This window comes from Chrysoperla carnea, chromosome 3 (genome assembly GCF_905475395.1).
Source record: "Chrysoperla carnea chromosome 3, inChrCarn1.1, whole genome shotgun sequence".
In the NCBI taxonomy this organism is placed as follows: domain Eukaryota; kingdom Metazoa; phylum Arthropoda; class Insecta; order Neuroptera; family Chrysopidae; genus Chrysoperla; species Chrysoperla carnea.
The window spans coordinates 23,725,163-23,741,673 of NC_058339.1; the positions used below are offsets into that span (position 1 = coordinate 23,725,163).

The 16,511-nt window shown below is 28.3% G+C and overlaps 1 protein-coding gene across 1 annotated transcript; it reads right to left on the reverse strand.

Moving 5' to 3' along the window:
• Nucleotides 1-6,551: 6,551 nt before the first annotated feature.
• On the reverse strand, nucleotides 6,552-10,648 carry LOC123294708 (protein rogdi). Its single transcript, XM_044875827.1, has 7 exons — nucleotides 10,493-10,648; nucleotides 10,317-10,388; nucleotides 10,118-10,252; nucleotides 9,308-9,465; nucleotides 9,104-9,224; nucleotides 8,209-8,418; nucleotides 6,552-7,943 (listed from the first exon to the last, which is right to left on the reverse strand). Exons 1-7 carry the CDS (start codon nucleotides 10,526-10,528, stop codon nucleotides 7,869-7,871), a joined length of 807 nt encoding a protein of 268 aa, XP_044731762.1. The 5' UTR covers nucleotides 10,529-10,648; the 3' UTR covers nucleotides 6,552-7,868.
• Between the last annotated feature and the right edge of the window lie 5,863 nt (nucleotides 10,649-16,511).

The following is a 16,511-nucleotide window of genomic DNA, read 5'->3' on the forward strand; positions in this document are numbered from 1 at the left end:
CCTATTTTTCTTTCAGAACAAAATTATCAATCAATTAATTATTTAGTAAAGGTAAGTATTAAGTTAAATATATTAGTTATATATAAGCCGAGTAGCTGAGTGGATATAGCACTTGACAATGAAACCAAGGACTCTAGTTCGTATCCTGGTGGAGTTAACATTGTTACTTTTATAATAAATTTTTCCTGACGCTACAATTTTTCCACTCTTTTTATAGTTTAAATTATAAATATAACCCGCCCTCTTGTTATTATAATAACGTTTGTTATGCCTATGTCATAAATCACTATTGTGTCAGGGGGTGGGAATTTAAATAATCATAAATATATCTCACTCTTTAAAAACATGTTCTCCTGTTGCAAAATTTAAAAAAAATTGTACAAAATAGCTTGGTTTATAAATATTTCACATTAATTAAATAATTAAATTTTTTTTTTTTGTTATAAAGAAATAAAAAACTATATATTTTAAATTTTGTTCTATTTTTTAATTTTCTATCCTATTTTTTCTTTCAGAACAAAATCAATTAATTATTTAGTAAAGGTAAGTATTAAGTTAAATATATAAGTTATATATAAGCCGAGTAGCTGAGTGGGTATAGCACTTGACAATTAAACCCAGGTAAACTAGTTCGAATCCTGGTGGAGTTAACCTTTTTACTTTTATAATAAATGAATTTTTCCTGACGTTAAAATTTTCCACTCTTTTTATAGTTTCAATTATAAATATAACCCGCCCTCTTGTTATTATAATAACGTTTGTTATGCATATGTCATAAATCACTATTGTGTCAGGGAGTGGGAATTTAAATAATCATAAATATATCTCACTCTTTAAAAACATGTTCTCCTGTTGCAAATTTTTAAAAAAATTGTACAAAATAGCAGCTCCGCGATCTTAGCACCTCATGTGCGGAATTTCGATTGACCAATTATACCATCTGAAAGGTCAGAAATTGGCCATAAAAGGTCAGTTGGTCTCATTAATTGGTCAGCATCAGAAAATTTTTTATTAAAGATTGAAAAAACTCCACCTATGCGCGATCGGGAAGCATTCGCTGATAATTGGTCAGCTAATATAAATCAGTCAGTTTAATTTTTTTTATATTCAAAAAATAATATAATTTCGAAAAAATTTTCAATTTTTTCAACATTTGTACTAGGAGAACATAAGTGGGAATTAGTAGTTCCTGATAAGGAGAAAGGTGAGTAAGTGTTTTCACCCCGAAAGTCTAAAATTTTATTTTGGCAGAAAGTTATTGGTCTACCCACTAGAGGTCACACTCACCAAACACGGGTGTGCAGACCACAAACTTTCTGACTTACGAGGTGACAACAATTACCTTGCTATCAGGTACTACTTATTCCGTCCGTCCTTGATGTTCTCCTAGTAGAAATGTGAAAAAAATTGAAGTTTTTGAACGAAAAAAAACTAATTTTTTCATCATTTACTAGGCAAACATGCTGTGGTGGAAATTTGAAAAAAAATGAAAATAAAAATCAGATTTTGCTTAAAAGAATTAACGAACTTTTTTTTAATATATGTCCTCACCTAGTTTCGAACCAAGGGACTATTTATTCGAAGTCAGATACGCTAACCATTATACCATTAGGGCTCTGTTATTCGTATTAATAAATAATTATATTCATTTTCGACTTTCTTAAATTATAACAAAAAGTAAAACTCATTTTCGGAAAATTTTGAGTAGTATTATTACAAAAAAAAAATGGCAAACGAAGTTTGAAATACTTACCTATCGTGAAGTTCAAAATACTCACCTATTTTTAACTGAAATAATATTGTATAGCTACAGAGAGATGGGGAAAAATAAAATAAAAACAGGATTTGAGTTTTCAACTTTATTTAAATGAAATCAAAATACATAAAAACTATTTACGAATTACTTGCACATAATTCCATATAATTAATTTCATCTTAAAAAAATTTTTTTGCATCAACTTTTTTTTTACAAACCAAATACCACACAAAAATAAAATGAAAATCCAAAAAGAATATTACGTATTTACAATCCAACTTCTTTATCTCACCTATATTTTATAAGAATTTGTTTGTACCTTTACTAAAAAAAAATTAATTAGTTAATTAATAATTTTGTTCTGAAAGGAAAAATGGGATAGAATAAAATAAAACAAAATTTAAAATATATAACGATATTTATTTATTTATATTAATTTGAAAACGTTATCCCGAAAATTGATTTTTTACTATATAAAATAACCATTATTATTATTCATTCAAATTTTTTATAGGTGACATATGTACAAATATATATAATACAAGTGAAAACAAACAATTGACTGAGTTAATTGTTGAAATACCATGCATAGTCAGTGTTGATTTATTTATCACATTACACATACAAACATGTGACACATACATAACTGATAATCAAGTATAGTACCTATTATAAAATTTCCGCCTAATTGGCGCCCTCACGAGTAAACAGTGATGTTTATGAATTTTACATTTAAACTTTTGTTCTATCTCTAACGGTTTACAAGATGGGTCCTACGGACCCAAGACCCAATTCACCTATGATGCTCATTTACGAACTTGACCTCACTTTTTACGTCCTGAGTACGCTGTAAAAATTTCAGCTCGATATCTTTTTTCGTTTTTGAGTTATCGTGTCCACAGACGGACGGATGGACGGACGGACAACCGGAAATGGACTAATTAGGTGATTTTATGAACACCTATGACAAAATTTTTATACTAACATCATTATTTTTAAGCGTTACAAACTTGGGACTAAACTTAATATACTATGTATATTTCATATATACATGGTATAAAAAGAGTGAAAAATTTAAATAAAAGGAAAAATTCATTTTTTTAAAAGTAAAAATTTTATCCATTTTTTTTTTTTTTTGATATGTACTACTATCAAATATACATGTATATTTGATAGTAGTACACATGAAGAATGTAGAACAGGAGAAAGATCGCTATGTACTAAAGCATTAGCGTACCTGTCCCTAAAAATTTGTAGAATTTATAGTTCATTTTTCAGCCACCAGTCGCGCTGTCAACAAGAAGTAGTACCTGTGAAGTTAGCTGTTGTTGTTAGCATAATGTACAAATTGATATATCATTTGAAATTAGCGCACAACAGACCGCTTTTATTGATACTACATATTGATCGCAGCGCCTCACTTATTTTATACATATTTTGGGGACAATATTTTCTATAGCGATCGTTCTCCTGTTCTACATTCTTCATGGTAGTACATATCAAAAAAAAAAAATTTTAAAAAAAATATTTCCCCTACTCTGTCTGGTTTATAGTGAAGAGCTGTGCGTAAGTACTCACTGCCCTGATAAAACCATCCGGCTCAAAGCATGCGCGTTACGTCAGAGACAACTTTTTTAATTTTTTTTAATATTAAATTAAACTGACCAATTATTTATATTAGCTGACCAATTATCAGCGAATGCTTCCCGATCGCGCATAGGTGGAGTTTTTTATTTTTTCTGCGAATGAGGTGCTAAACTTATTAATTGACCTTGAAAAACTTTAATCTTTAATAAAAAATTTTCTGATGCTGACCAATTAATGAGCCCAACTGACCTTTTATGACCAATTTCTGACCTTTCAGATGGTATAATTGGTCAATCGAAATTCCGCACATGAGGTGCTAAGATCGCGGAGCTCAAAATAGCTTGGTTACGCTAAAATTTGAAACTTTTTAATAGGAGAACATGTCCTATAGTTTATCTCACTCATATTCTCCTATTACAAAATATTAAATTTTGTAATTCTAAAATAAAAATAGAAGCTCGTTGCGACAAAAATTTGAAATTTGGTGATAGGAGAACATGGTTTATATTTTATCCCATTTTTTTTATAACATATTCGCCTATTACAAAATATTAAATATTTTGCTTGCTTTTTAGCTGTACATGCTAAAATTCTTGTTAAATGAAATTTTATAAGATTTTGTAATAGGAGAACATGTTATTTCACAAAAAAAATTAATTATATTAGTCCCACTTCCTATTTATGTCATAAATCACTTTTCTGTCAGGGGGTGGGAATTAAAATAACTTAAAATATACCTCGCTCACTTACTTATTTGTCACTTTTGGTTCTCATAACTATTATCTAAAAAAATTGACATTATCTAGGCATAATAGTTATTAAATTAAAAATTTTGACGGGACAATGCTATATACGAACCGAGGTACTCCGTAACCGGAGGCGACTTGACTAGCCACTACTCCACCTTTGACATACTATATTTATCAATAATGTAATATACATACCTTTTACTCACCTTTTTTTTCAATAAATTTACTTATAAATGAATGTTTTGTTAAAAATATGTTCTGTTTGATATTCCTGAAATCGATGTAAAGGATAAAAGATAAAGAAAGTGTAAGATCATTTTGTATTCATGTGCATTAATTTAGCTAATTATTTTGACTCTCCTACAGTTAATTAAAATAAAATTTACAGTAAATTCAAACAAATTTTATTGTATTTTCCATAAAATTTATATACATATGAACTTTTATAACAATGTTGATTTTTGTGTATTGTGTTGTACGTGTTCTTAATTTTTACAATAAATAAATAAATATGTAATTATGAATACAATTAATAAATATTTATATTACTCGGCGGTATAGTGGGTACTTATCATACTTTTTATTTAATTTACATCCAATTTTAAATAAAATTATTTTGTAGGCTTAGTTCACAATGTATTATATTAGTTATAGCATCATAAAAACGTAGTGTCGTAGTAGTTCATTCAATGAAATGAATAAAGTTTGAATGTTAACCTTTAATTATCTAAACCAAATAATCATATTATAAGTGTAATAACAACTAAATTCCACAACGTTAATAAATATTCATGTTTGTACAACGTAGAGCTACGTTCAAAGCGTCTGTAAATAATCCTAGCGAATATTTGTAACCAGCACACGGGTCAATAGCGCGGCATCCGCTAATTCTTTTTTACATTCTTCGAACTCTTTTCTCTCTTTTTGAAATATATTTTTATTTCTTCTTCTTCCTTTTCTTTTGCCATTTGTTTTTCAATTCGAGCGTCTAACCAAGCCACTTTTAAAATTGACTGTCTTTGATTCATTTTAATTTCTCTAACGAATGAATTATTTAACAAAGTTGATATAATTTTTTTCCGGCTTCCATACGTCGTGCTACTTTATGTTTAGCTTTCAAATCTTGATTTATATCACGTAAAACATCTAATAGAATTTCTTTTGTTTTTTTTATAAAAACGTTCATTTCGTTTTCTAGCTTCTTCTTTCTGACGCCCGGACGTGAATATTTATTGACGTCGTCGAATTTAGTTGTTGTTAAATTTATAATATAATATAATATAATATGAGTTGAACATTCAAACTTTATTAATTTCATTGAAACATAGCATGCTACTAATATAATTGTGAACTATGCCTACAATTTCAACCAAGTCAAAAGTTCTAATTTAATTAAAATTTTCCATAGGTGATAATATTTGTTGTTAATTGAAAATGTACGGTTTAAAAATTGTATGGAATTTATAATAATTTTTGGGATATTTGTATCAGTAATTAAACATTAATTAATTCCAAATTATATTAATGTTTTTTGTTGTTTATTTTTCATATAGTAGCATTCCTATCGCGGTTGAGAACGTGACCTTGTCAACAGCTCTTCATATCTCTGAGATCTATATTTAATGATTTTGTAACATATGATCTTAAGATCATTTCTTGGAAATCAATAGTTTTTAAAATGCTACGACTATGAAAAACACACTTAAATGAAAATAAACGACGATAAGTTTAATCGGTACATTAGCTTTCAGAACGAAATTTTAATTTATCGTTAAAAATTTTTTGTGAGGATACAAAAAGCGATGGTTTTTAAATCGATTTATGCAAGCATTTAACATTACCTATATCAATAATTTTTTTAAACGTTAAATAAATCCTCGCCGTATCGGGGTGCTAAATATCCAGAGACTGATTTACGTCTTTTTGATGTCTTCCAATCAGGACCCATGATTGTAAAAATGCACTTTGTTTTTGTCAAGAAATTTGTAAACCTCAAAAGCTATCTCGTTTACTCAGAATGGTCAGTACGCATTTATTTCACGCTTTGACTATTATTCCATTATATATAAAACTCTACACATCGTTTATTTTATTTAATAATAGTAGGAAATTTGAATACAAATTTAATACTTTAATAATATACAGAAATTGTGTCTCAATATTTATTATTCAACGGTTCAAAGACTAATTAATTTTTGCAAATAATGTTTTGGAATTAACAAACCCTGTTTGAATGAATAATCATTTCTTTTAATCCTTTTAAACATTACCTTACAATAAGTAAGGTATCATATTTTAAACAAACATTTTAAGGAAATATTTTTAGCAATACATAACATGTTAACATTTAACTTCAAAAGACACTTCTGTAATTTTTATACTATTTAAAATCACAAAATTGACGTCTAGGATATATAATATTTTAAAATCTAGGGGAAAAGGAAATTTTAAAAGAAATTTTCAGTTAGACGAATACAAATTCTAAACATTGTTGAAATTTCCTTTAAACACCCGATATATATTTTATAAAGACAACAATGAACTACTTATTGTCAGTAGTGTTACTACTGCTTAAAATTTGGCTAAAAATTAATAAATATTGTGAATGGTGAACATTTTATCCTTATTTAAGGTAACTGCACACAGATTTGGGGAAAATACAAATTAGGAATCTTATCACACATGTAACATTTAAGATTTCATCGCATTTGAACGATATATACATTAAGTTCGGAAAACAGCCGTTATATTATTTTTACTTAAAAATGGCTCGTCCAACTTAAGTGTTCTAATTGTTCAAGGATTACCAACATGAATATCGTGAACACCATACTCGTTTCGATAACAACTCAATCATTTTCGGGAACGCCAATAAAAATTACATTTAAATATATTAAGCTGATTTTTCTCATCAAACCTAGTTTTTTAACTTCCCCGAAATGACTTTTCCCTAGGTATTGTAGCGATCATAATATTTGAGCGTGCAAAACTTATTGTAAAACGAAGTTGAACGTTTTAATATTGCTAAGTGGATAATGCCATTATTTTTTTTTTTTAACTTTTAATTTGATTTAATTATTTTCAAGAAATTACTAACTATGTTTGAAAGGGGAACCGCCATGAATTACTCGGTATTAATTACTCTGGTCGAAACAACTCGGTCATTACAACTCCGGGAAATACAACTCGGTGTCAAAAAAAAGTCTGTCAAAAATACTTGGTGCAAAAACAACTCGCGTTAACCCTGTGACATGCCTTTAATGAGGTCGATATACACGAGTGTGCGGGTTTTTTGGCTCTTGCAACAACCCTGTAATTGTTTTCATTCAAATGATTTTCCCAAGGTCTGCATCCAAACTGAGAAAAACTTGCCGGACTTTCTTGGTACCGAGTTATTAGTATTCGAGTTGTTTTGATCGAGTTATTTTGGTATAAAGTCATTTGAAAGAGCCAATTAGAAAAATGATGAAAAGATTTGATTACAATTTTAAAATATATACGCCATTCATTTATTATCATTTAAATGTATAACTTTTCTAATATTCTTACTTCTCATTAATATAATAATAATTTCCAGGTACTTGTGCGCAGACGCCTTAATATACAATAAACACAATGAAGTTTAAATAAATGAAATTGCTCAATATTTTGCAGCAGTAGTAGTATTTAAATAAATCGTTTTGGTATATATAATATTAATATATCAATAATTTTTTAGTGGAGAAATGGCCATAACAATATTTTGAAAATAATTGACTAACAAAACATTCGAATATTCAAGACGCATTTGTTGTTGGTGACGTTGGCCGCGATCCAACTGTAAAATCCTTATATTGGGCAAAAACATATATCTGAAAAAAATATAATTAACAAATCATAATTTTGTGAATGAGCATTCAATTATAATAATACAATAACATCGCTGAATAAAAAGGGTTAGTATGCGCTAAATTGAAGTCCGAAAATATTTTAATGGTAAATAAGGGATGGCACCAGAACACATAAGTTGCTCCTCTCAATTTCTGTGCTACCCAAATTTTCTTTATCTTCTTTTTAAAGCAAACTTTTATGTATCTACCATAATATTGGATTATAAAATTGATTTTAAATAAATACCTTGTCCTTAAGTTGTTGGCAAAGTTGTAATGCTACTGTAAATAAAACTAGCACTTCATTCAACCACGGAACAGCACATTCGGCCTGACATGAATCAAATTTCATGGTACCATGATTATTGCTTAGTTGATAAACAGCAAATATTAATTTATGGCTTTGGATATAAAAACTAATGGCTAAATCTTCAGCGAGATTCGGTGACAGAGATTTCTAAAAAAAATAAATTGTTTAGTATATTCAAACTTTTGTTCATCATATTAGGTCATAGAATTCAATATAAACAAGAAACCTGTTTTTTCGAGTAAGAGAACATTTTATTAGGTCAAAATGTGATATTCAGTGACTATTTTTCATTAAAATTAATTCTGCGAGGTACAGAAAAAAAAACTTTTCCAAAACTCTCATCGACCTCTACATCGTGATGTATATTGAACGAGGCTAATCCGTAGTTTTGAGACGACGCAAAGTTGATAAGGAGCATTCATTGGTCACAGATAAAATTGACAGGACGCGAAGCATTTGGTATATCATTGCAAATATCGAGTGCTTCAAGTAAATTTCCTGTCCAGCAATGCGTTTTCGAGACGAGCAAAAAGAAAAAAGAGACAAGCAAAAAGAAAAAAGAGACAAGCAAAATTTGATTAAACATTGCGATGATTAAAAAATCGATAATTAAGATAGTTAAAATTTATATGGAGGGATTCTCGATGAAAAGGGTAAACCCCCCTCTCTTGTACGCACGGGTCTGCTTTCTTAATTGATTACTGCAAGTGTTTAGCAACAGCATTATCACTAAACATTTGCAAAAATTAATTAAACACTTGCATTCGTACTTTGAATAATGAAAGTGTAAGAGGATTTATCAGTAATTTTTAAAAAGAAAACAAAAACTTGCCATATTTCTACTTTTCATCAAATCATCAATAGCTCTTTTCCGTGGAACTATTAACGATGTACGACCTCGTTGCAAGCATCCTAATATGTTCGACAATACATGTAAAACTTCATCTGATGTTCTACAAACAAAAATACACAAATCTAAGTATTTACGCCTTTTCATTAATATAGTGCACAAATAAAAAAAAAATTTTTTTATTACCGAAACATATAATTTTTATCAACATTATCTATGTGAGCCATAGCTTGCTGCAAATGATTTGCTGCATCTTGAACTTGCTGTAGTTTCCAAGGACTTTCACTTAATATAGATGTTCGGCAAACTGTATTTTGTTGGCGATGAACTCGGAAAGAAATATCCTGTCAGATAAAAAAATAGTTTAATTTGATTAGTTAAGAATAATATAACTTGAGAATATTCAAAAACGTTAATAAGATAAAAACTACTTTTTTGATTTCTCATATTTTTACCCACATTTTACAAACTAATCCATAAAATAATATTTTGATTTCAAGCCAAGAATTCAACTATGGAGTACAGAGTTAGAGGACAATCTGTAATGGTTGTTTGACTCAAAAAGTGGCACCAAAATAGCATTAAATGAAGGAGCTATAGAGCTTAATTCTCTTTAATTAAGATTACTAGACAAGATATTTATCAATATTTAGTTTACGCTGTATGTATCATATTACATCAAAAATAATCGAATAGATCATGATGTAAATATCGTATGCATAATTATAAGTAAACAACAACAATAAGTAATAATAATGAATAAGTGGATAAACAAATTAAAAAAAAAAATTCATTAAGTTGAAAAAATTTCATTTGTGTCTAGAGACGAATAGCCTAATTGGTAGGGCGCTTGACATGAATCCAAGAAGTCCGGGTTCGAGTGTATTTTTTTCAATTCTCTTTAAGTAAAATAGTTTGTTTTAGGATATATAAATGAAATAGAACCTACTTACATAAAAAATTTCCCGTATAAAATTGTATACAAGATTTACTTACTGCATGTGTAATGCTGTCTCCAGTTAAAGTAACAACACATTTTAATTGTTCTGAAGGTAAAGTTAGAATAAATTTATCCGGTTTTCTTAAATTATCATTGCCATACAGAGAAACTGGAAATCTATGTTCACATTCCTGAAATAAATATTAACATAATTAACCGTTACACTCATTGAGTAAACTTTTAAAAGAAACTTACCGTCAAGATATTGTGAATTTGTTGTAAAACTGTGTGTACTTCTTCCCGAAGCATCCACTCAAATTCAATTTGCTAAAAAATAAAAAAAATTATTACAGTTATTTTCAATCTTGAAATGAGTACTTAGTAAAGTTATTTTATGATCTTAAAATGTCAATATTTATACAAATACTAACCAAATTTGAAGCTTCTTCCTTCTCGTAGTCTGCCATTTTTGTGTTTTTGACAGCAGCTGTCACATAAAATAATTGGAATAATGAAATGACAAATGGGTAATGTCAGGACAAAATTTATTGTTTGAAGTGAAGAAAAAATTTTAATTACTGCTAATTAATCAAATCCATGTGACTAATAATAGTTACATAATTAAACTGTAATTTTGTAAGGTAAATTTAGGCCAACAATTTTTTTTAAAACCAATCTTTACGCAGGCAGTTTTATTTGTAACTGAAACTATTCCTGATAACATTCATATTACAGAAGATAATCCCATAATATTACAGAAGATAAGCCCATTTCTTTAATATTATTTTGTACTTTTAATATAATTTAGATGCCTAATTTTTTTCCTAGGATATCGAATAACGTCATTTTTAGAAATACAGGCTGGTCCCTACTGAATAACTTACGAACATTATGATATCAAAAATAAACAGATCTAAATTTTACTTGTACTAAAAATTTTATCGCTTTGAAGATAAACTTTTTCGTATATAACACTTACCTTTATAAAAAAAGGCATATTAAATGAAACTAAAACTCAAATGGACATAAAAATTTATTTAAATATGTATTTTAATATTCATTGTAATGTTTAGTTTTATCAATGTAATGCGATAGAGTTTGGCATCCGAGGGTCTTTGTCGATAATTTGTTCTTGCACATTTATTTCAATACTAAATTTCCCTCTCCTCGTTCAAATTTCTACCTCTTCAGAGAAGATATCTGATAACCAAACATCTTACCATGCCTATCTTACTTATTTACTTGTAAGACATCACTCAAGCTTGAGTCTCTAAGCGAGCGGCGTGAGTGTTCAACTGTCTCTTCGTTTCATTCCCTGCAGTAATTGTCGTTTTATCCTTTTTGGAGAATTGTTCTGACTTACGAGAGTCTGTCGATAATTTGTACTTGCACATTAATTTCGTGCTTTTAAAATGTACCATATTTCCCTCTCCTCGTTCAAATTGCTACCTCTTCAAAGAAGATATCTGATAATCAAACATCTTACCGTGCCTATCTTACTTATTTCCCCATAAGACATCACTTAAGTTTGAGTCCTTGAGTCTCTAAGCGAGCGGTGTGGGTGCTCAACTTTCTCTTCGTTTCATTCCCTGCAGTAATTGTCGTTTTCTTCTTTTTGGAGATTTTTTCTGACTGTACAGTGTTTACCAGACGCTGTTTGTGTTTTTATTTTGATTGCCCTTTTATGCTCCTAGCTTTGCCAGTTCGTCTCTTTTATTTTTCGCCTACGCATTGATTTTGCCGGTCTCTAATAAAATTGACTCTCGCATCCCTTTTTTGAAATATTTTAAATGAGATTGTAACGACCAAGTGATTCTTATTTCTTACCGATCTTATATAAGATCAATTAGATCTTACCATCTCCCATATATTACTTTGTTTTCACTAACAACCGGTTACCTTCAGAAAGCGGGGTTTCAAATCATCAATCAAGTTGTTGTCATTTTCCATCAACCTATTCATCATTATAGGTAGAAACAAAATTCTAAGATTGGTTCCGATACCGGGAATCAAAATCGAGCCACCTGGAGATAAATTATATCTATACTGATATAATAAAGAGATAAAATTTGTTAATTGCTAGGATTGCTCTACTAGGACGTGGGAGCATAGGGTAGAACGTAGTGATCTTAGGGTAAATTCTTTCTACCTCATAAAAAACCGAAGTTTTATTTGCATACCAAGTGGCGGACACCAACTTGTAAGCTATCCAAATCATAATATGAATGATCCTTACATGTGTATCGGTATATACTTGAATTTTAAAAAATGTGATAAAATATATATTAATAATCAATTAAAACATATTTCATATTTATTGAATGAATCACAACTATTTGTTTAAAAATAATTATTGCAAAATAATCATTTTTTTGTTAGATTAAATAAAGACAATAATGCTCTTTCAACATATTAACATATATTAATAATAGAATATTGATTACAAAATAAATAAATAATATATTTGAATATTAATCAAAGAACATCTATAAGAGGCTGGTTTTATAGACGAACTTTGTTTAATATACTTATCCCTTTTTTTTTTTCTTTTTTTTTAAACTGGCGATTAAATTGTATTTATATTTTTATTATAATTTTTCTATTTTATATTTTTGATCCATTTGGTTTTTCCTTTGTAAATGTGCTCATAGAATTAGGAAGAAGATCCAATATGTATAGAGAATTTCATTTTTTTTATTCTTTAGACTCTGTATATGTATAAAGAAGCCACTTAGTATAATTGTTTGTTTCATATTCAAATGTTTCATAGATTACAAAATTAATTATTTTTTCTTACTAGATGCAGACAGTGAAGTTTTGAATAGACCGTCAAAAAACTGTTCCAGTAAAGACAAACCACATATCTTCTATCTTTGTCAAAAAAGCGCTGTTTGATAAAGGTAACAGAAATTTATTTTCTTCACTTGAATAGTTTTTTGACAACTGTCCCGAAACACAAGCAAATCGATGAAAACGCCTATTAAGCAGCAATTATTATAGGACCACGCACAAAGTGTTGAGATTTCAAACCTCACTGAAAAGTTCTGAAATTTTGATATTAGACATTCTGATCAAAAGCACTCATAGGCACGATATTAAAAATTGCACAGATTTTGTGATTTAAATGTCTGAAAATCATGGATTACTTTCAAAGCGCAAAACAATGCACGCACTCATGAGTGAGTATATAAATGAGTGTATGTAAATTTTCTAGACTTACTAGAAAAATACTGATACTTTTTCAGAGTCATGCGATGTCTTAAGATCGATTCGGCAAATCTCGTATAGCTCTTATTAAAGTTCAACTTGGAATGCGTTACTCACATATCATATCATGATGTGAAAGGAATCCTTGATCTCCAGACTTGTAAATCACAAAATCTGTCCACTGTTAAATCTTGCGCCTATGTTATACGTCATAAGTTTTAAAATATTAAAATTTGCAAATTTTTTACTTAAATTCAAAATCTTATCCCTTTGTGCATGACCCTTTTTTGTCAATTTATGTATTTTCAAGAAAATGTTTTATAAACTGTTAATTATCAGAATTAGTTGTACTGCTACTGTCTTCATCTAATAAGCCGAGATTTTTTTCTTTTATTGATAATTGATTTTGTATTAATTTGACTTATTTGATTAACTGATATACAATCAATCAATTTATTAAAACTAAAGAACGGATTTTAGGTAATATGCCTTTCATTAAATTTTAGAACTTCTCAAAGTCACACCCGGTTTTGCCATTTTGTTTTATTGGATGAATGTATATTAGAATATTTCTTCCTAATATCAAATATTGAAAACAATTTTGTTTTTGTTTTCTTTCTCCCCCTCCTCGAGGGTTTTCTTTTTAACGAGGTACTTATTTCAGATCCTGTAATCATAGGAATATAAATACGTCGTTAGAGAAGTTTCACCTCAAAAAATAAAGACTGATTATATACATAAATCAGTTATTGATTAAACACTTATATATTTCAATAATAGAAAAATAATTAGGAATATCGGATTAAATAGACCGATTACTACATTATGGATTAAAATTAGCTAAACAATCTATACATTTAAATGGGATGGATTTTACATACAAAAATTATAGATAATGGGTACATTTAGTAGATAAATCGATCAGTGGTAACTACTATAACCAATAAGATTTTTTCTAGAATATAATCCTACTTAATCTGATTGATAAAAATACTGATTCGATCTTTCGACTGAATTTACCCAATGATTGTGCTTTACTGTTAATGTGTACAGCGACTATTTTGTAATTATTTTGCATTTTTTCTTTTTATGACCTAAAATCCGCTCTTTAATTATGAACAACGCCAGGAAATGAATAATTTACATTCAAAATAAATATCTCTGAAAATGTTACTAAGTATACTTGATAAAGCTTTTATTAGATTAAATTTTTTATTTATTATTTACTTCGGTGACGTTGTTCATATTTTGGGAAGACGCTGCAGTGATTCGAAAGTTTATATTGAAAAGTTTTTAATAAATAAAATGAATTTTTTTTTGAAAAAACTTAATACTACAAATGAGTAAGAATTAATTTCTACCAGGAAGCATAAATTGATGTAAAATTTTACATTTGCCTCAATTCCTAAATTAATTAGAAAGTACTCTCAATCAGCAAGAATTAGAGTATCATTCAATAAGTATCGATTTAGTGACCTTATTTGGCCGATAAGCGTTGATCATTTAAACCTTCTTGAGGTAATACGGCTCACAGTTGATATTGACAGTTAATATGCCAGTTTCCTCTTTAAATAATTGACAGTTTTAAGTGTGCATCCACTTTATATCGAATTCGAATACACCATTTTAAATACATTTGTATTGACAAAACTTTCATTAAAAAATACATGCGTCTTCCCTTATTTTTTTAAAAATTTGCGTGGGGTAATTTTGATTTGAGTTGATCATACTTGATTTGGTATAAATATTTACCCTCAAAAGACAAATAATCGTCCACAACATGATGAAATAATTATTCTAATCATTCAAATTAAATTTTTTCAAATATTTGAAATAAAAAGTAACAAATTTAGGCACATGTTTTGCATATACGCTAAGTGCAAAATACAGCTAAATAACACAATTTTGTTAGTGGTAGTCTAGAGTATTGAATACTTTGCCAATGGCTGTGATCATGACTGCCTAAATTTGTTTTAATTATTTAAACAAAAAACTTACATATATGTTTTAAATTCCTGTCCATTTTTCAATAAATCCGTGTACATATTTGTTTTAATAAATGGGGTTCTAATTTCTTCTAAGCGTTAAGTAAATTAAAGAATAAAAAAATATGGTTGTATTTTACCACAGATAGTTTACTGGGAAACTAAAATTTGGTTTACGGTTAAATGAAACATTTGACCGCAGTTATTAAAAAATAAAACTTAACTACATTATTTTTAAAGGCCTTCATTTGCAAACTAAATATTTTAAACCATTTAGAGTCTTAAGTTTTTACTTGTATTTTAGAAATCTGTTTCAGTTGTTACGGCTAATAGCTAGAAATTATTTTAACTCAGTAGATAGGATTAGAAATCGGAAATTTTGCCTACTTGAACAGATATTAAACAAAGTAAGTGCGCCTACTTCCAATATTAGTGGATTGTGCACGCTTTTTCGTGTAACAAATATCTAATTGCAAAGGATAAATTTGGCGCACATAATAGGCAATAAGTTATATGTGGAACGGGAGCTATTATTTATGCAGTCATTATACAGAAAACTATATAAATCTCACCCTACACAAACCTGTGTTACCCACTGACCTCCGTCTACATAAAACTCCTACTCGTTACCTCACCAAAGATATTAAAATCTTCTCAAAGCCATTAATTGTAACGGCCCCCATACAAGACTCTAAGAGAAAATAAATAAATTATTAATATACAAAGTTTGTTTAAATTGGCTCTCTTGAAATTTCAGTTGCAAATTAATACTTTTTTGAAATTAGTATAAAATAATTCTTGATTTGATATATTCGCTTTAATTAGCCATTTACATAAAATATAGGTATTAGTTGTAAATATAATTAATTATATAATATAGATATATCAATCTCTTTTACATCAACAAATAGATAAATATTAAATTGACTATAATGTATATATATATATAATATATTCTTTTTTTAGTGTTTTTTTATTTGTTTTCTTTGAGACTAGAATTCATCACTAATAAATATCAACTTTGTACCATAAAATAAATATATGCAATTCTTTTCATTTTGTTAAAATTTTACTTTCGTTTGATAGAATTTAAATGAGAAAATATATTTTTTATTTTTTTTTTTATATACGTTAAAATAAACTCTTATATGGCATGATAGAGATCTATAATAAAATTATTTTGAATAAATATAAATTAATATGTATAGTACATACAAGTTGCGACATTTTAATCGATACATCCAAAAGTATTCGATTT